General features: G+C 46.0%; 1 protein-coding gene across 1 annotated transcript in view; it reads left to right on the forward strand.

The window, feature by feature from the left end:
- The window catches only part of TNR (tenascin R), a 410,039-nt gene that overhangs the window by 333,226 nt on the left and 56,038 nt on the right, over window positions 1-20,775 (forward strand). The window contains exons 5-8 of the mRNA XM_045452824.1: window positions 1,836-2,099; window positions 5,630-5,745; window positions 8,131-8,281; window positions 13,388-13,657. Of these exons, the coding sequence (XP_045308780.1) occupies window positions 1,836-2,099; window positions 5,630-5,745; window positions 8,131-8,281; window positions 13,388-13,657 (801 nt within the window). The remainder of the gene's footprint in view (window positions 1-1,835; window positions 2,100-5,629; window positions 5,746-8,130; window positions 8,282-13,387; window positions 13,658-20,775) is intronic.

The following is a 20,775-nucleotide window of genomic DNA, read 5'->3' on the forward strand; positions in this document are numbered from 1 at the left end:
ATAGTGTTGGTAAGAGAATGAAATGGGATAATCCAAGAATGGTTGGCATTGTGCCTGGGATACAATAAATGCTCAGTATAATCATGCAAAGCACTGACACATTCTATATATAAACCCATCTTGCCTTGGTCCAGGGGCTGGCGTGCATCACACAGGCTATCCCAAAGATCTCAGCACCCTTCAAAGCTTTAATAATGTCAGCATTAGAAATGATATGAGCTTATAAATGATCGTTTGAAGTTTAATTATTGAAATCTCATTTACATGTCTTTGGTCTTATTAATGAAAAAAAAACGAATGTTTATGATTTTTTTGTTTCAGTCAGCATTCGCCATCTTCAATCAGAGAGAGCTCTGCTTTCTAGATGGTTTTATACAATGAATAGTTTGGGGAAAAAACAGTCAAAGCAAATGCCAAACACCGCAAATATATGTTCCTAATTTCCATCCCATGAGTCTGAGTTAAAGGGCTAGTTATCTCTGCCTCTGCCGAGGAGCTGGGGGCACCTGTGTGAGCACAAGAGTGCTCCCCACTCACATGATCCTGTGAATGGCAGCTGGCTCAGCCCTGTGCTTTTGTGGAGGTGAAATAGTGAGAACATTCAGAGGAGAGGCTCAAAGCCAATGGCAACTCATAAGCTAACTACAGTCTTCACTACATGTAAATTTATGAGTTAATTACAATGATTTAAATATATTTCCAATTTTTTTAAATTTAATCTCTGGGCAGGTCCCATGACAGGCACACCCCCCAATTGGGCTCAAAGGTTCAATTATTTAATACTCACACTAGTGGTGCGTCTTCACTTCCTAAGGGAACCATACATGAAAGAGTATTTCAGTGAGGTTTATTCTTGGGTGATACTTTGAGTAACATTTGAGAAGTGGAACAAGAGAGAAAAAGCAAAGCCCTCAAGAATGCCTCTTTATCATCATCCCCAAGATCAAGGCTAATAAAAATTAGTTTAACACAAGTTACATTTCTTTCAAATCTTAAACACTCTCTTTTTAAAAGGGAAAATAATACGATAAACCATTTGAAGGTCTTCATAGGTCCATGGCACCCAGAACTTACTGTTTTGGCTTCTTATACTTTGTAAGATAACCAGGCATAAGCCTTTATTCCCACTTGCCAAATCAAATATTGGTTCCCAGGGTAATCTGATGACATACACTTATTACACTACCAGAAACGTTGGCCAGCTGTGTGCTGTTAAATATGTAACAACTAACTCTCTAAGGGAAAAAATTAAAAACCCGGCTTTGTAGCATTTGCCAGTGTCCATGGTGGAAATACTCCTTCCACGGCCAATTTCAAAACACCAACATGACATACATCACTAAACATGGGGTCGGGAACAGTTTTGCAGTAGAATGCAATTATACAGTATCTCCACCAGAGAGGGACAACACATGTAAACCACCTCAAGGACGTAGATAAGAGTAAAACTTAGTGGAATAACTTGAAAGGGACGAGTTTTGAGTACTTACTACCTTGTGTTTAATACAGTTTACTTAATTGTAAATTTATAAAGTTTAATCTTTAACGATGGCTCTGTGTGACAGCTGTCTTGAAAAACTCCTGAAAATCTGACATTCAACTTTCACAAGCCAGTGAGAGCAGGCTCCAGCATACCACTCACTCAGGGCCCCGTGGAGATAGAAATACCGAGCACAGAAAAGACAACAAAAGGGAGTTACAAATCACTCAAGGCCAGCGAGGGGAGTCGAACATACAGACAGGCATGTGGGGTGAGATGTGAGGAAGAGAGTTGAGTCCAGGATGGGGAAGGCAGTCCTCTGAGCTCATGCTATCTGTGTATTGCCTCCCGGTAGTTGCCCCTCCAGAGGACTTGCGAGTGGCTGGTATCAGCGACAGGTCCATTGAGCTGGAATGGGACGGGCCGATGGCAGTGACGGAATATGTGATCTCTTACCAGCCGACGGCCCTGGGGGGCCTCCAGCTCCAGCAGCGGGTACCTGGAGATTGGAGTGGTGTCACCATCACGGAGCTGGAGCCAGGTCTCACCTACAACATCAGCGTCTACGCTGTCATTAGCAACATCCTCAGCCTTCCCATCACTGCCAAGGTGGCCACCCGTACGTAACATTTCCCCATCCTACTTCATTTTTCTTTTCTCCTACATGAGATCATGGGCATTCATGATAGCAGTGTCTTTTCTAAATTCTTCGGGGATGCCTGCAATAATCATTGCTCTTGAGGAAAAGGGCTTCCAACAACGTGATCCACTTAGTAAAGGGTAAATCATTAAAAAGGCACTTCCGATTAAGAGAATTTCCAAATGCAGGCAGCTCCCATCAATTATAGAACCAAAAGGACAAAAACCAATTATTGAGTTCTGACTTGTTATAAGCTTGGGTTTGATTAGAAGTCAAAGAAAGTACGAGACTTATGCAGACTTTGAATCTAGTTAGGGATTCAAAACGAGGAGATATGAAATAGGACGTATAATAAGCAAGTGCTAAATGGTATGTTACAGATGGTAAGTGTATAGCAGAGTGGGGAAAAAAAATCTTATTTAAAACCACACTGACAACACCCACTTCTCCTCAGAGAGAAGTGGCATAATTTCTTCATGGTCTTTTGTTTAGCAAAATAGAGTCCGTCTTGATTATAAAAGTAAAGCTCCAGAGCATAGTTTAGAAAGATTCAGTGGAGAGAAAGAGAGGTGGAGACAGAGGCAGAGGCCAGCTAAACTGCTCTCCATAAGCAAGAGCTTTTCTTTTTTCTCCAGAACAGGGAGAAATTCCTATAGGTGCATATCTGTGTTTTACACGTATTTTATTTAAACACAGAAAATTTTTAAAAGCTTGCATACCAAGTATTAACATTGGCTACATCAAAGAGGAGAAGAAGGAGGAGGAGGAGAAGAAGGAGAAGAAACAAAGGCACTGTTATTTTTTTTTCTTTAGACACCTCTGATTTCTTTTTTTTTTTTTTTTAATTTTTTTTTTCAACGTTTATTTATTTTGGGGACAGAGAGAGACAGAGCATGAACGGGGGAGGGGCAGAGAGAGAGGGAGACACAGAATCGGAAACAGGCTCCAGGCTCTGAGCCATCAGCCCAGAGCCTGACGCGGGGCTCGAACTCACGGCGGCGAGATCGTGACCTGGCTGAAGTCAGACGCTTAACCGACTGCGCCACCCAGGCGCCCCAAGACACCTCTGATTTCTTAAATCATCTTTTCCAATACTGCTTCTTCAACTCTCAGACACCAGCTGGGTGACTTCCAATTCCATTCAATTTCTGACGTCATCTACCTGGAGTTAGCGTCAGATCCCACAGGTTAGGGCCTATATCTCACAGAACTGCCCGGTCAGGTGCCAGTCACTGGTCCAAAGTTGTTCCCGGCACTTCTGATTGGCTCACAACAGTTTCCCGCAACCCTTCCTTGGGTTGGACAACTCCTTAGAAATTCACAGAACTCGGGAAAGTGCTTGACTTACCAGCACTGCTTTATTATAAAGGATACAACTCAGGAACAAGCAAATGAAGAGATGTATAGGGCAAGGGGTGGGGGGGGGGGGTGGTGGTGGTGGGGGCTTCCATGTGGCTTCCTGGCCACCTTGCCCTCCCAGCACCTCAGCGTGTTCACCGACCTGGAAACTCTCCCAACCCTGATATTTAGAGATTTTTGTGGAGGTTTCATCATGTAGGCACGATTGAATCGATCACCGGCCATCGGTAATTAACTCAGTCTCCAGCGCGTCTCCCCCTGTTCCCTGGAGGTTGGAAGATGGGTTGAAGGTTCTGATCTTTTAAATCGTGACAGGGCTTTTCTGGAAACCAGCTATCTAGCTATCTCACAATCATACAAAAGATATTCTTATCGCTCTGGAGATTCCAAAAGTTTTAGGAGCTGTGTGCCAAGAATCAGGGACAAAGACCAAATGCTTTTTACTACGTTGCACAGAGATTTTAGAGGTAGCAGGAAACTGGAACAAGATAGTAACCATGAAACAGAAGCCCCTGGGTCAGTAAATGGGACCTATCACCAAATAAGGGATAAGAGATCTCAGTCCATTTTATGTAGGTCCCAAAGGACAAGATGGTATTTGGATAATAAATGCCATGGAAGTTCAGAGAAAGGAGAGGTCAAAGAAAAAAGAGAAGGTCTTGAAGGTTTCACGGACTTGAATCACACTCTGAAGGACAGGGACAGGCAGAGAGGAAAGAATGTAAGAAATCGTCCCATCCCCTTGCTTTGCAGGTGACAGAGATCTTGTTAGAATACTGGATTCCCCCTATGAATGCCGACTCTGTAAATATGCCTATAATTATCTCTGTTTATATTTGACCTTTTTTTTTTTTTTTTAATTCCTCTGGTGCCTGAGAACCAGTTTTAAATATCTGCAATGATTGTGCAGAGAGGCAGGTCACCATCTGCCGCTTTTCCCACCTTGCTCCGGGATGAGTCACCACAGCAAGTGGCTGGCCCGACTCCCAGGCGTCTCCTCTCCGGTCCACGTGCACACACCGTGATGAGGTTTCCATCCCCCACGGTGTTTATTATGTCAATTCAGGGCATCCCCTCAGGCAAGCTCCCAGGTGACAAGGACAAAATCATGTAAACTCACCTGACGTGCCTTCGAGTAGGTTCAGAATCAAACCTGCCTTTCAACCCAGAAGCACTGAGGAAGCTTCCAAACAGGAGGGATGAGAATCTGTCAGTTTTCCAATGGAATATCCCACGAGAGGCAAAGCTAAAATGGGAACAGGCTCCCTGGAGAACTGAGAAAAGTCATGCTGCCGTATTTCAGGGCTGGTATTTGGAACTCCATTAGGACAGGCATAGCTCCACCTCACGGAACCTATGCATGCCCGTGCGTGTGTGCGTGTGCGTGTGTGCAGATGGGGGTCAGATAGGGGGCGATTAAAAAAGGAATTAAAAACAAGATAAGTGAGGCAAAGGTGACTGAGGGAGCTAAGGGACAAATAATGAAGGAGAACCAGAGAAAAGAGGGAGACAGTGGAATGAGAGCCAAATTCCCAGTGTCCGCCATTGTCCTATGTGTGTGCCTCTGCTTTCCTTGTGTATGTGAAATGGAACTCTTAGACCATCCGAGACTTGGTGATGTGGGCTAAGCAGAATACTCAGACTGCCCGTCAGATGACCAAGAAAAGTGTTCTAGTCTTTATTCTGAAGTTGGCTTGCTCCCCATGTTTAGCCAACCGTCTCTGTACCTCTCTTCCCAGGTATGAAATGGGGACATGTTATTGCCTCTCAGGAATCCTTAGAGCCCCCAAAGGTAGTGTTCAAATTCTCTGAGAAAGGCATCATATTAAATACCAAGGTTTGCCACATTAGTAAGGAAAGGAAAGGGTGTCTTTGGTCACCTATTATGCAATAGAAAGCATTTAAAAAGTAGTTATTAGATGATGTTTGTTAAGCTCACTCAGGTATTCATTCACCAATACAGAGCGGCACCAGGGCCACGACAGAGCAGGCCAGTCCTGCACGTGGGACCCACGGTGTTTGTCGTAAGATTGAGATTGCCCAGCAGACCCGTGGTGTGGAGGGATCGTACCCAGGCAAAGCCCCAGGTGATGCTCTCTGTCCCTGCCAGGGACAGCCATGACATGGTCACCCACATTGCTGTGTTCCAGATCTCTCTACCCCTCAAGGGCTACACTTCAAGACGATCACGGAGACCACTGTAGAGGTGCAATGGGAGCCCTTCTCATTCTCCTTCGATGGATGGGAGATCAGCTTCATTCCAAAGGTAACGCCCATCTGCCACACTGCTAACCAGCCTTATGTGGAGTATTCGTACCCTCAACTTGGAATCCGGGGCTTCAAGGAGGACACTACCCAATACCTCTTTCCATGCCGCTAAGGATACAAAGGGACCTTTGTGGTGTCTGGGCTCACAAAAGCATGGTGGGGACTGACTAGCAAGAGTGGCCCTGAGCCTACCAGCCTGGCCTTGGAAGACAGGATGTGGGAAGCAGCCACCAGGCCCCAGCTCTCTGCTCAGCTCTAGGGTTTGGCAAGCTATGATTTTAGCGAGTCTGAAAACCAAAGCTTCAAAACTGTGGGGCTTCTCTTTAGGACACAAGGAAAGCCAGACTGAACCTGTCACATAGCTTCATTCCATGCAGAAGATGCACCAAAAGTCAGCTTGTGTGGCCTCAGTCTCTGAAGGTCAGATGCGTAACCCCAAAACACCTTTTGTAACATATTAACTGAGAAGATTTTTCCCTTAACCAAATTATGCTGTTAGTTTTTGAGTTAAAAAGGTATCCTGATTCCTTCCTATTCTTTGAAGTAAGTATTTTATTCTGTTCATCTAGAACAAACTTTTCCAAATTGCCAGAGGTGCCTGCCTAGTTCCGATTTTCCAGAATTTGTTGACCCGACTGATACCCTCCCTAACTGTAGCACTCGTGGGAGCATAATGTTCACTCAGGTGCCTTATCCCCATCTTCATCTTTCAATATCAAATAGCATTTTTTCAGTCATTCATCAGACTCAATGACAGATGACACATATTTGGCTAACAAGACAGAGATCTCACCATCATTTTACTTCAAAATTCTTCAAGGAATGGACTGCTGGAGCTACAAAAGGCCTCAAGTTCACAGAGTCACAAAGTCTGAGCCTTCATCCAGACCTGAGCTGTCAGCACAGAGCCAGACACAGGGCTTGAACCCACGAACCGGGAGATTATGACCTGAGCTAGAGTCCGATGCTTAACTGACTGAGCCACCCAGGCGCCCCTACGTCTAGTTTGTTTATAGAGATTAAAACTCAGCAAACTTAAAGAACATTAGATAGCTGGTTGGTGGCAGGCTTAAAATAAGAACCCAGGTCTCCACTTCCTATCGCAAGGTTCTGTCCACTAAATCAGGACTTTCCTTCTAGATGGATGTAGTTGTGTCGCAGCAAGCTAAATATATTTGAACAGGCATTCTGTACAAATACCTTCTTATATGTCTTATCTGCATTAACATGGCCACTAAAGTATGTATGGTAGGAAGCTGGGTGTATAACAGGGCAGAGAGAATCCTATCACCCTGATCTGAGGCAGGAAAAAAAAAAAAAAAAAACCTGTGCTAGGTTTGCCTGTTTAATATCTAATACGTAAAATTCTAAATAAGACCTTGGCCAGGGCATGCCAAGATCAAACACATGGCCACAGAGAATAACTGTGTGATCCGCAGGTTGCCGCCACTGGCTGAAGGAGGAGGGGTGGGGAAGGGGCAGAGGGGCATGTGTCACATTGATTTATGGGTATGGCTATAAATTACATATAGGGCACTCCAGGGGGACATAAAAAAAAGTCCAAAGAATAGGGAAGGAGGGAAGTGACACAAAGAGTCTTCTTGTCCCCTCCATTTCCAGGGACACACATAGAAAATGTATAATAACAGATGCCAACAGATAGGTAGATGATCCTGGACCCAACATCATCAGGTTCATCTTTCTCATTTCCTCATCCACCGACTTGTCTCTTTCCTCTCTTCTTTGTGTTACTCTTTGTTCCATGCTCTCTTTTTTCTCTTCTTTGTACTTCATAGCTGGTTGTATCACTGACTCCTAACTCATCTGGGTGAAGGGAAAACAAGAGATTGACAGATTTTCATCCAGTGTAACACCATGAGAAACTCCAGATAGAGCAAAATGATAGTTCAGCTCATTCAAAAACTGAAAATGTCTCAGTGTGAAAAATGTTGTGTATACGTGAAGATGTTCACAGACACGCACACAGACACAAGTATACTCTTCTCAAGAGCCAAGGGCATGCTCATAATAATGCCAAAAAATCTGATGGATGTTAGCCATAACCATCAAACATTGAATCTTTGGCAAGAGTAAATCGACATCACCTTATGACCAATTTGTACTGGCAAACTCAATAGACTAAGGAAAGGCCAAAGAAATGTTCTTGAAAATGGATTCTCCGTTTGCCAAATCTCATAGAGTGACAGGATTCTTACTGAGTCTACTGGGACTTTTTCCTGGCCCCAGATATTCAGCTGTCAGCATCAAGAATAGATGTGGGCCCCAGTTTTAATTCACAATTTACCATCAATATTTCACACTTTTCTCTCCCGGTGATTTTCTCTTCTGCTTTTTCTGCTTCTCCCTTCCTCCCACCCTCCAGAATAATGAAGGAGGGGTGATTGCACAGCTCCCCAGTGATGTAACATCCTTCAATCAGACAGGACTAAAGCCGGGGGAGGAATACATTGTCAATGTGGTGGCTTTGAAAGAGCAAGCCCGGAGCCCCCCTACCTCGGCCAGCGTCTCTACCGGTGAGTGCCTCCAAACCTTCTTCCTATGCCTATCCATTAGGTCACTCTGGAGAAAGGACTGCAGATTGCCCAAGAAGTAGAGAGACAGAGGGTGACAGGTTTTCTCCCAGAGCTGAAGATGATTTGGGTACCTGGAGATAGAGCTACCCTACCAGATACTTAGCTGAACATCTTCCCTACTGCCAATCCTTGCAAGCACAGAAATCTGGGAGCGTATTCTATGGGGGAAATTTTCTGTTAAGATTTCCAGTGTATTTCTTCTGATCTTAAAGAGGCCTCATTTGCCACCCCCTAGTATCTTGAGCTATGGAACCAGCAAGAACTAACTCACTCCTATCTATTGTGAGATCTGGAGAAAGTCATCCAACCCTTCCCAAACTTCCCATCACTTTCTAATGATGAACAACAATACCTCCTTCTTTGAGTTGATGTGAGAATTAAATCAGAAATAGCACACAAAGTGATTAGCACTTTGTTGATGGCAGGTGAGTGTTCAATACCCAGTGTATACACACGTACTCAGAGAACACATTTAGGAGTGCGAGCAGGCGGAAACAAATCATCCAAAACCAGGAAGTGTGGGTTGGGTCACTGTTTAAGGTGATGACTTAAGTTGATTATTATTTCATCCCCACAGTTAATCTTATGCAAGATCATTGTCTCTAGATTTGATTCAGTACCTGTGCCATATTTTGCCTTCTTGTTTTCTTAGCTAAAAAAGGAAGGCCAACTTTAATACTGTAAATTAACAAATATGATGCTTATGCATGTGCCCTTCCCAAGAACTTCTCAAAAGTTACAAATAGCATCTGGTATCATTTTTGGTTCTCATTTTATTGATGGGGGAGCTGAGACTCAAAAGTTAAGCATTTTCCCCTTTTAGTTAACAGAAACTGAGATAGGGGAATATTGGTACAGCTTTATTTTTCATAAACCCACACTGACACCTAAGAAAGCCAGTCATGAGTTTAGGACAAAGGCCAAGTTGGCCAGAAAGAGGAACCACAACACCATGTAATGGGACCATGTTTATGGACTGGTGATTCATACTTTGCTAATTAGATCCAAACTAAATAGCATCAGGTGCTGAGGCTTATGCTCAGTCTAGAAAACATTGGTTTTAAACTATTGTGGCATTAGATTATGTTCCATTAGAGCACTGGGGCTCCATGGCAGTGGCTCAGGGCAAGGACGAAGGGGAGATTTGAGCCTCTGATCACACCCACACCCAGGCCCAACACACCCTCCAACCAAGGCAGTGCCACGTGTTTTGTATTTTGTATAGTCATTTAATATTTTGTTATTTAAGATAAAAGAGTATTATTTCCCCAACAAAGGTTTTAAAACTACTGTTCTACTGCAAACATGTTTTAGAAGAAACTACTCCATAGCCACAAAACCTAAAAGTACTCTGTAGAAATTTCTTCAGATGCCAGTGACTACAGCTTTTCCACAACTCTATCCCAAAGGTGATGCTGGAACCTGACATTTCATTACATGTGCTCTTCCACTGGGATGGAAAGTTTCAGGTCCCCCAGTCATTCCTGTGAACTGATATGAAGCAAGCATGAGTGGAAAACAAAAGCCTAGACAAAGAAGATGGTTCAGAAGAGGGCAGAGAAGAGCATTACAGCTGTAGAAAGTTCTTCCTCCACACTTGGGGAAGATAGTCTAACCCTGCCTCAGTCTTCTACTCAAACCACATTTTTGAAAAATTTGCCATATTTTTTGGCTTGGAAGTTCCCTAAGATTCAAATTCCAGATTTAAAAATCTGTGGTAACGTTAGGCAGATTTTTTTTTTTTCAATTAAGAAAAATGTCCTAGTTAATAGCTTGGCATTGTGTACCGAGTCATGAAGAAATGGAAAGAAAAATATTTATTCCAGTTTACTTTTTGAGTAGAACATGTGTTTGTTCAGAAATTAGGACTTAATTGAAAGCAAGCTGATACCAACTTGACTGGAATCGAGACACCACTACTAAGTGGCCAACAGAAGGGCAGAATCCAAGAGTGGCTACAGAAGAGATGACTGTCTCCAAACCCTGTCTGCTGTTTTCAGGAAACGATTATTTAATTATTTCCTTCTGCTAAGGTCTGACCTACACCAACCCCCTCCTGTGAAGTTCTGAGTCCTCATAGACACTCAGACTGGCTTCTCTTCCAGGCAGGCCCTCTGGGGAATGCAAATTATAAGACCTCCTGCAGCTAGAGCCAGATTTGTGCTGCAGATCATACACTAATATGGACAATCCACTCCGATTAGGGTCTTGGAGATTTAAAGAGTTGGAGGACCAAAGCCTTCCATGGTCATCGGAGTCTCTGTGACATCTTCTTTTCTTTTTTCTCAAGAAGCTCCAGCTCTTTGAAATGCTTCCCCTTCTTTCACATGGACACAGAGAATATTCACTCATTCCTTTTACTCAACACCCATTTCCTGAGTATCTATGTTTCAGGTTTCAGGCTTTATGCTTATACAGCAGCTAGAAGACCATTTCTCCCATTTCACTATTAAATTAAATTTAAAAGGTCCAAGTTACCTGAAACCATTAAGTTCAGCATGCTGAAAACATCTGGATGTGTTCTGTTAAATCATTATTACCCCAAATATGAAAAACAGAACTTCATTTGAATTCCAAGCCAGGTGGTACAAAATGGCTGGGTGATTTTCATTTTGGTGGATGCTAAGCCAAAAATCCTAAGCTGGTTAATAGAGAACAGGACTGGGCTAGACCCAGAAAGAGGGTAGAGTGACCAGGGAAATGTCCTGATTGAGAAGCCCAGAGTCAGACTGAGTCCATCCTGAGGGAGACGCTCCATTTTGGAGACAGTAGGAGGTGGTCCAGTGTGGACTGGTTTAAAAAAAAACAGTCCTAGTCAAGACTCTCTGGGAACAAGAAAGAAAAACTTTCTTATACTATCTAAAACAAAAAAGAATATTTACTGGAAGGACAAAGAGTATCTTCTAAAACCCTAGGACCAGAATGCATCTGGGTGTCATAAAAAAACGAGAACCAGAAAATGGAAAGTCAGATTCAGGTTACTCTCTCTGTCTTTCTAGAAGCTCCACACAGTCACTCATTTCTGCTTCTCTATGTATATTTGTTCCTAAAATTCTGCACCAATTCCAGCATGTGTGTGTGTGTGTGTGTGTGTGTTGAAGATAGAGGTCCCCACACAAAGAAATTCTCTGAGACACCAGATGGCCATCCTACAATTCAACGCAATTCTGACACTATCTACCCAGAGACAACAGCAAATTCCATAGGTCCGGGGCTCAGTTCCGCAAGACTGCCTTCTACTTCAGATGCCAATTGCTTCAAGTCCAGGTTGTTACCTTTGTTTCTGACCAACTAGCTGTCAATCAGGCTCCCACCACCCCCCTCCTCGGATTTGATTAATTTGCTAGAGCTGCTCACAGAACTCAGGAAATCCATTTGCTGGATTACTTGTTTACTACAGAGGATATTAAAGGCCACTAATCAACACCAGATGAAGAGATACACAGGGCAAGGACCTGAAAAATTTGGGGCCCAGCATGGTGCACGTGGAACCATGTGGTTCTGGTTCCCCAACCTGGAAGCTGTCTGAACCTAGTCCCTTTGGGTTTTTATGAAGGCTTCATTACACAGGCAGAAACAGTTGTGGACCAGAGGTCACATGGCTTACTACTCAGGCAGGCAGCCCCTTCCTCGCCTCATTAACATAACAAAAGACATTATCACTCTCATCACTTAGGAAATTCCAAAGTTTTTGGAGCTTTGTGTTAGGAAGTGACAATATGCCCCCTAAATATGTGTTTATTATAAATCACCCTCTTCCTTCTCTAACCCCCTCCCCACCTTTTTTGTCTCCCTCTCTAACTCATTCACACATTGATGTGTGAATATGGTAGACAATGGCCACACCAGCCCTGGCTCTCCATGGTCCCAAAGCAGCTAACCAGAGAACCTGAGTCTCTGGTTCCAATTCCAAATCCTTGAAGAACATTAATACTAATATTAATATTAATCAACTCCTGCCAGAGAGGTGTAGTCATATTCTAAAAGCAAACATGGAAGCTGGGACTACTCTTTGAGAAGATAATGAGTAATTCAAGAAGGACACATTGGCCTTGCTGAACTACCATGAGGAGTTGAGAACACCATTCTCTATTGTCCTCACTAAGCTCTTTCTTTTTCTATTTCCATTCTACATTCTCTCCCTTTTCTCTACCCCACCACTAATTCAATATGAAGAGGACCCCAAGTGGGTGCTGGAACCATGGACAGTGGGCCCCCTGGGAAACCAGCCAGCTTTTCTAGTTCACACTACCCCACAGTGATGTTCCCCTCTGCTGCTCAGTGCCAGAGGCCAGGGCTCAGGAGGGACATATGCTGCTAAATAACCTTAAGGGACTTCCCGTGTGTGAGGTGCCCTCCTAGCTCAGGATTATGCAAGAACAGGTGGGAAAAAATAGCCTACAAGATACTATTCCTAAAGTGAGTTCTTTTTTTTTTTTTTTTTCCCAGAGAAGCAAGTTTCCCCAGAAGGCATGTTTTACGTCCACACATACAAATGTCTGTCGGGTTGTGGTATGGACTTAGCAACTGGATTGACTGAGTTCTAGGTGTGGCTTAGCAAGCATATCTTTTGGATATTCATGATACCCCCTTTGGCAACTGAGTTGGAAGTCTCAGATGTTTAGATGGGGCTGATGATTTGGTAGATCTTTCCTCAGGGCTCAAAGAAAGAGAAGGGCAGAAAAACATACCAGAAGCATAGTTCTCAGCTCTCTGTCCCATTACCTCCAGAAGGAAGCTGTGCTGACCTCAAGCAATAGGTACCCTTCCCCTGCCCAAATGAGGAAGTGACAGCTACGGAAAAGCCGTAGCCTGGTGAGAGCAAGATTCAGGGGAACTGACTTCCAATGTCACTTCCCCTGTTGCCTCTATGTGCCCTCAGGAAAAAGCCATTTTATCTTACTGTGTCCCATTTTCCCCATCTATAAATTGGGATACTAACACCCATCCTCTCTTTGATCAAGTTAACAGAAGGAGGAAAGTAGAGAGCTGATTTCAAACACCCACTTCTCAAACTCTTGTTTCTATTTGATCCTTTTCATTCAGTCATTGATGGGCCAACACAGATCCTGGTTCGAGATGTCTCGGACACCGTGGCCTTCGTGGAGTGGACCCCACCTCGAGCCAAAGTCGACTTCATCCTCTTGAAGTATGGCTTGGTGGGCGGGGAAGGCGGGAAGACCACTTTCCGGCTCCAGCCCCCACTGAGCCAATACTCAGTGCAGGCCCTGCGGCCCGGCTCCCGCTATGAGGTGTGGGTCAGTGCCGTCCGTGGGACCAACGAGAGCCAGTCCACGACCACCCAGTTCACAACAGGTAGGCTTGGGAGCGGTGCGCACAGGGAGGGAGAGGGGGTTGACCTGGCTGGTGCCGTCGTCGCGGCAAGAAGGGTACTGAGGGGGTGAGGTGACATTGCCCGGGCACCATGTTATCACAGAAGCTGCAAGAAGGGAGCAAGGTGTGTGTGTTTGGGGGGGGGGGGCGGGGGGAGGCTCGGCGAAGTTATGCGACAGCACAGAGGGACACAGTGCACCAGTGCTCAGGAGAACTGGGTGCTTGTCCTGCCTCGGCCACCAGCCAGATCCATGACCTGATCAAAGACTCTTCTCCACGGCTCTCAGGTATCTCCTTTGTAGAATGAAAAGTTTGTCTTGAAAGGACTTACATATCCAGACCGCTGGCCCAAATGGCAATTTTGCGAGTTTAGGAAAGGTGCCCTCCTTTGAGGTCCTTTGCTGCTATTTGCTGGCACTGTGATAATTCTATAAATTCATACTAACTACACAGCACATTGGCACCCCACGGAGCTGTGCGAAGCCCACCTTGTGTGGACAGCAGCAGACCTTCCTCCTGAGGCTCTGGGACCCATCCTGCCCTTCGCAAGCACTAGCAAGAAGGCGAATGGGAGGCCTGCTCCCACACACAGCAGGCGGGAGGAGGCCCACCTGCCTCGCGGTGATGACCACCTCCCTTCCCAAGGCCATCAGGACTCTGAAAGAGCTTCACCCACAGTCCGCAAAGGCCGGACCTCATGGTGACCTGCTCCTGGACTCTCTTGGAGCCCGTCAGGCTGGCCAGCTTGGGGACAAATGGGACAGGCACCATCCGAAGATGGCCTTCCCAGCACTCTCACTGGGTCAACAGGGGCTGGGATCAGATAGTGAGTCTCCCTCTGACCCGGATTCAATCTTGGCATCTCTGCCCTGGAGAGGTCACACATCAAAGAATGTCTCTGCCAACTCCAAGTCATCCAGGGATCAAAGGAAACTGCTAGCATCTGTAAGATCTGAGAGCCAGCATCTCCCAGCGGGGTAAAGCAGAAGAAGAATGGCTACTTTGAGCATTCTACCTGGGTTGTGGCCTAAAGGCTGTTGTGGGATGGGATAAGCCAGCCGAGGGGCTTCGGGGTGGTTCAATAAACAGCACCAGTATCCTTTAGTGGTGCTTAAAATCAGCTGATAAATAAAGCAAAGGATACGACAGATGGAAGCCAAAATATCCCCTAGACTGGAGCCTGCAACTTAGTGTTAGAGCTATAGATGGGCTCGCAAGGTGATGGTCCCTGCGGCCCTGGGCAAGTGCCCCCATGTGGCAGAAGTTGGGAGGACTACTCAGTTTAGGATTTACATACAGCATGGAGGAACAAGCCTGATCCCTGGGGGCAGCGGGTTCCCATAAGAGAGGGGAGCAGAAGGGCAGTGCCCAGGTCCTGCTACAAAGTCCACCTTCCCCAGCCTAGGCTAGAGGGAGGCTGGAGTCTTATAATGGGGCTCCCTTTGCACAGAGGGACACCCTGGGAGAGGGCAAAGCCTCCCTGCTAACAGGCAGCAAGTGTGGACATTGAGGACATAGAGAAGGCAGGGTTTGATTCCAAGAGAGAGGCTTTCTCCCAGCTCCTGTACCAGACTCCACCCCACCCACGGGATCCCCGGTCCGAGGTTCTACTGAACACATCTTGGGATCCCCAGGGACTGAATATACACCTAAAAAAAGGAACTAAATTCTGCCCATTTCTCTCTTCTTCTCCTTCACTTAATCCACACTGATCAGGGCTCGGCATGACCTTACTCCATGTCCCTTCCTGATGAATTCAAGGTCAGCCCCCCTCTCGCACCCCTCCCACCTGCCTGCTGCCCTGCTCTGGTGGCGGGATCTCCTGGGGGCCGCGAGGCCTGCCTTCCATTCTGAATTTCAAGACCGTTTTTTGTTTGAAAAGTGGTATCCTTGTGCTTTGCTCAGATAAGGAGTCTGAAGAGGCAGAAAAGGAGAAGGGCGCTCTCAAGCAGCATGATGAAAGGCAAATTCTTGATGCTTAGGTCGACAAGATGGAAGCAGGATTGGCTGGTGGCCCAGGAAAATTCCAATCGAGACAATTACATTCTGCCTCCTCGGAGCTCCCCGAGTTTCAGCTCTGTTTCCGGTCGCCCGGCGGATTGGCAGCTGTTAGGAGGCTGCCTCCTCGCCCGCAACCCCGGCCTGCTTCCCCTCCGCTCTGGGGGTGAGGGGCGCGTGGGGGGTGGGGACATGCCAGCAGCTTCCGCTCAAGCTCTCCGGCCCGGGGCTGCCTGCGGAAGGCGGAGAGGGTGCCCAGACCCTCGCGGCAGGGCCCTCAGTCATTTCGGAGCTCCGCTTAAATTCAAATTAGCCAAAGTGCTTTTCCAGGTGACGTCTCCAGCACTAGGAGCGCACTAATTGCACAAGCAATTAAAGCAGAGATTTGTTTCCTGCATGGTGAGCACGATAGTTGCCTGGGTCTTAGAACTGCTCCCCAAAAGGAAAGAGCCGTGATGGAAACACACTAAGCCAGTGGTTAGAGAGCAGCCAGCTCCAGGATGCCCCGGCCCTTGGTGGCTCTGGTTTCAGTTGCCCTCATGGGGGACATCCTGGGACTCTTTCTGTCCACAGGGGAGGCATCCTCTCTGAGCACATCCCTCAGGACGCCAAACTTGGCCTCCAGGGCATTCCGCTAAGCAGAGACTGCTGCTTTGAATGCCCCAAGACTCTTGAATGCTGTTATGCGTTGAACTGTGTCCCCAGAAAGATGTCGAAGTCTTACCCCTCAGTACCTGTATATGTGACCTTGTTGGGAAATAAGGCATTTGCTGATGACCAGATTAAATGAGGTCGTTGGGGCCAACCCTAATCCAATATGACCGTATCCTTATAAAAAGGGGAAATTTGGACACAGAGGCAGACACATACCCAGAGAGAGCACCAGGTGAAGATACACGACAGAGATTGGGGTGATTCTTCTACAAGCCCAAGGGACACCTCAGATTGACAGCGAGCAGAGACAAGCCTAGAACAGATTCTCCCCTACAGCCCTCAGAAGGAAGCCACCCTTCCAGCATCCTGATCTTGAACTTCCAGTCTGTGAGACAACACATTTCTGGTGTTCGAGCCCCCCAGTCTGCGGCAATGCCAAAAACGACTACAGAGGCCCACGTCACAACAGTCGGAGACCCGACCTGCTCAGCAGCGATTCTGCGGGGATCCTCTCACATGCAGGTGCAGCCTGGATGGCATTCGCCACCCTAGCAGAGACCGGCTGCCTTCAGTCAAAGCTACTTTTCCCTCTACCACCTCGCCTCAAGCGCCCTCACAGCCCCACGGTCGAAACTTCTAACAAGACTTTTCAAAAGGCTTTGAGGTGGCAGACGAGACCGAAAACGGAACTTTCAGTCACTTCACATGTGCCTATTGAACACCTAGCAGGTGCCAAGCACTGTTCTAGGCACTGAGGCTACAGAATAAACAAGACAGATAAGAACTCAGTTCACATGAGGTACATTCCAACGGGGGAAGACGAGAAGAAACACACAGGATCCTTCAACCAGAAGAATTTTGCTGAGAAGCAAAATGGATGCTACAGAGGAAGGGCCACATTGGATTGAGTGGTTCAGAAATGCCTCATTGAGGGAGTGGAATTTTAACCAAGACCTAAGTGACCTAAGCCATGTGTGGATCCAGGGAAGAGCATGCCAGTCAAAAGTAGCAGGCAGTGCAAAGGCCCTGAGGTGGGAGTAAGTTTGATGTGTTTCAGGAGTAGAAAAAACGTCAGCACAACTGGAGCACAGGGAATTAGGGTAGAAGTGATACAAGATGATGTCTGAGAAGCACAGAGCCCTGCATGAGACGATTAGGAGTTTGTAATAGGAAGCAACAGGCAATTTTTCAGCAGGAGAAAGGCGTGAGCTAATTTTATGTTTTAGGGACTAGATGTCCACAGCCCCCAAGCCCCTCAACAGGGCCACCCTGGACATCTGCCTTTGCCTTCCCCTGGCTTGCTGACCTGTTGCAGATACCAGACCAGCTCGTATCTACAGGGGAGCCCTTGAGTTGTCCCCCCTAGAGAGAGATCAGGCTTCAAGACCCAGGGGAGCAAACCATTTCATTCCACCCCATTCCTAAGACCCCCTCCTGTTGCGGGGTGGACTAGGGAGACCTCAGGCCCTGAAGCCTTGACCCAGCCCGTCCAAAAGCTGTCGCTGCCAGGGGCTCTTGGTCTCGCCATGAGAAAGGATTCAAGGATAGACACAACACAGCGGATGAGCAGTACAAGCAGGAAAGTTTATTTATTTTTTTTAATATGAAACTTATTGTCAAATTAGTTTCCATACAACACCCAGTGCTCATCCCAAAAGGTGCCCTCCTCAATACCCATCACCCACCCTCTCTTCCCTCCCACCCCCCATCAACCCTCAGTTTGTTCTCAGTTTTTAAGAGTCTCTTATGCTTTGGCTCTCTCCCTCTCTAACCTCTTTTTTTTTTTCTTCCCCTCCCCCATAGACTTCTGTTAAGTTTCTCAGGATCCACATAAGAGTGAAAACATACGGTATCTGTATTTCTCTGTATGACTTATTTCACTTAGCATAACACTCTCCAGTTCCATCCATGTTGCTACAAAAGGCCATATTTCATTCTTTCTCATTGCCATGTAGTATTCCATTGTGTATAGACAGCATGGTATTGGCACAAAAACAGACACATAGACCAATGGAATAGAATAGAGACTCCAGAATTAGACCCACAAAAGTATGGCCAACTAATCTTTGACAAAGCAGGAAAGAATATCCAATGGAGAAAAGACAGTCTCTTTAACAAATGGTGCTGGGAGAACTGGACAGCAACATGCAGAAGAATGAAACTAGACCACTTTCTTACACCAGTCACAAAAATAATCTCAAAATGGATAAAGGAAAGTTTATTAAAGCAAAAGTACACTCTCTAGATGTGAGAGCAGGAGAGCTCAAGGGAGAGCTGCGCCCACTGGGGCTTGGGTTTCCATCTTTTATTGACAGTTGTTAACAAGGGAATGGAATATTCATTACTTGAGGCAGGGATTTCTTGGAAGCAGGGTGGTGTCTTCAGGAATGTGGGTTATATGCACTTTTTCTTCCTTATTTGGTCAGGGGTTTCCTGTCATGGCACCCTTAGGAAAAGATTTGAGTATGGCAATGTAGTATAATGAAGGCATAACGTGAACTTTGGCCTACTTTGTCAGCCATCTTGGGCCTGTCTGGTTTAATTCCCTTTCTTGTGGTTCAGGTCAGGGCAGCCTCTGACTTTCTCCCAGTTGGCCATGACTTCCCCTTTGCTGGCCTCCAAGCATCCTGTAAGAACCTAACTGCCTACTACAACATTCTCAAGCCCTTGTTCCCAGAATTGACCTCTTTTGGCATCGCTGATATGGAAAGTGTCTGGTTCCTTCAGGGAAAACACTGCCCCCTATCCACAGTGCATAGGTTCTAAGGCCAAAAAATTCCAGACAATAAAAAGCATAGTTTTCAAGGTCTGGGATTTTTAGTCGTGAAGAGCAGTAGGTAAGTATAGGACTCAACCTGAACTCTAACTCTAACTTCTCTTTGCTCCGGGTCCATTCAGGCCTTACACCCCACACCCGGTTGGGTCCTTTATCGCAGCCTCTGCTCCTGCGTGAGATTTCGGGGCACAGGATCCAGCATGTTCTTCCCATATGCCCCTCTCTCCAAGCTCCTCTCTCCATCCCAAGGCTAGAGAAATAACACACCCAGCATGTCAAGAACGCACAGAATCCGGCATGCCAGCTCCACATTGAGTAAGGAAACATTCCTTAGAAAAAATAAGCTGCAGAGACATAAATCTGCTAAAAGATTCACCTAATTTACATCACTAAACAGAACACTTCTCACTCTGGAGCAGCTGCACTCAGATTGATTCACAGTGCTCTGTCTTCCCCAAGAACAATTGGTATATACTTGCCTGGCATTTGCAAATTAGAAGTCTGCTGGAGGTTTTCTCAGAACAAAGAGCTGGTCCACTTCAAAGTGAAATTCAAGTCTCAAAGACAAGACTTATTGAGAACTTTTTAAAGGGGCAGTTTTCATGACTTCTTACCCTGCAAGTTGTTTATGTTGTTTCTGCCTAAATTAGCCTGAGGAGATGACCAGTCTCTGGGGAGAGAGAATCAGCCACCCAGGACTGTGGGAGAGATTGTGTGTTGATGGTCTCCCTTTGCAGAGGAGTCTTTGGAACTCCAGAGAGCAAGCATTGGGGGCGCCATGTTGTTGGAACTCAGGACGAACTTCAGAGGCAACAGGAGGTCCTCCCAGGGTTTAGGCACCTGTTTTTGCACCAGGTACCATGCCACGCATGTCACATGCACTGTCCTATCTGTAGGACAACTTGAAATATTGGTGTTATTAGCCCATTTTACAGATGTGGCCATTAAGGCCCAGTGACACCTCACATGACCAAAGACTTAACTATGGTAGAGCTGGGCTCAGAGGCCTAACCCCAAATCCTATATTCTTTCCACTACATCACATCCCCTAGGTGTATACTTAATTTCCTACAAACCTTTCATCAGTATCTATGCAGGTAAACCCAGGGAAGACAGCTTATACTTCAAAGTCTTGCAATCAACTGTCTCCTTTGAGCTTGGTGGCCAAATTTGCTATTACTCTATTCTGTCATAATCACTTGGAAGCCGTCTCTGATTTTTTTTCCTCCTGCGGTTTTTCCCTCACTTAGTATGTCAAGCTTATGATAACTGGTTCATTTTTAAATTTCTAATAATTTTTTTTAACGTTTATTTATTTTTGAGACAGAGAGAGACAGATGGCTTGGTCGGTTAAGTGTCCGACTTCAGCTCAGGTCATGATCTCACAGTCCGTGAGTTCGAGCCCCGCGTCGGGCTCTGTGCTGACAGCTCAGAGCCTGGAGCCTGTTTCAGATTCTGTGTCTCCCTCTCTCTCTGCCCCTCCCCTGTTCATGCTCTGTCTCTCTCTGTCTCAAAAATAAATTTCTAGAAAACCACCACCACCATTCAGGAAATATTCTAGAACATTCCCTGAATGGAAATGGGGCAAGTGTAAAGTGTGTTGATACCTAACTCCCAAGTAAAATTCTCCAAACTGCCCATGGAATCTGTTGTGGCTAACCTGGCAGGCCAA

This window comes from Leopardus geoffroyi, chromosome C3 (assembly GCF_018350155.1).
Source record: "Leopardus geoffroyi isolate Oge1 chromosome C3, O.geoffroyi_Oge1_pat1.0, whole genome shotgun sequence".
Taxonomy (NCBI): domain Eukaryota; kingdom Metazoa; phylum Chordata; class Mammalia; order Carnivora; family Felidae; genus Leopardus; species Leopardus geoffroyi.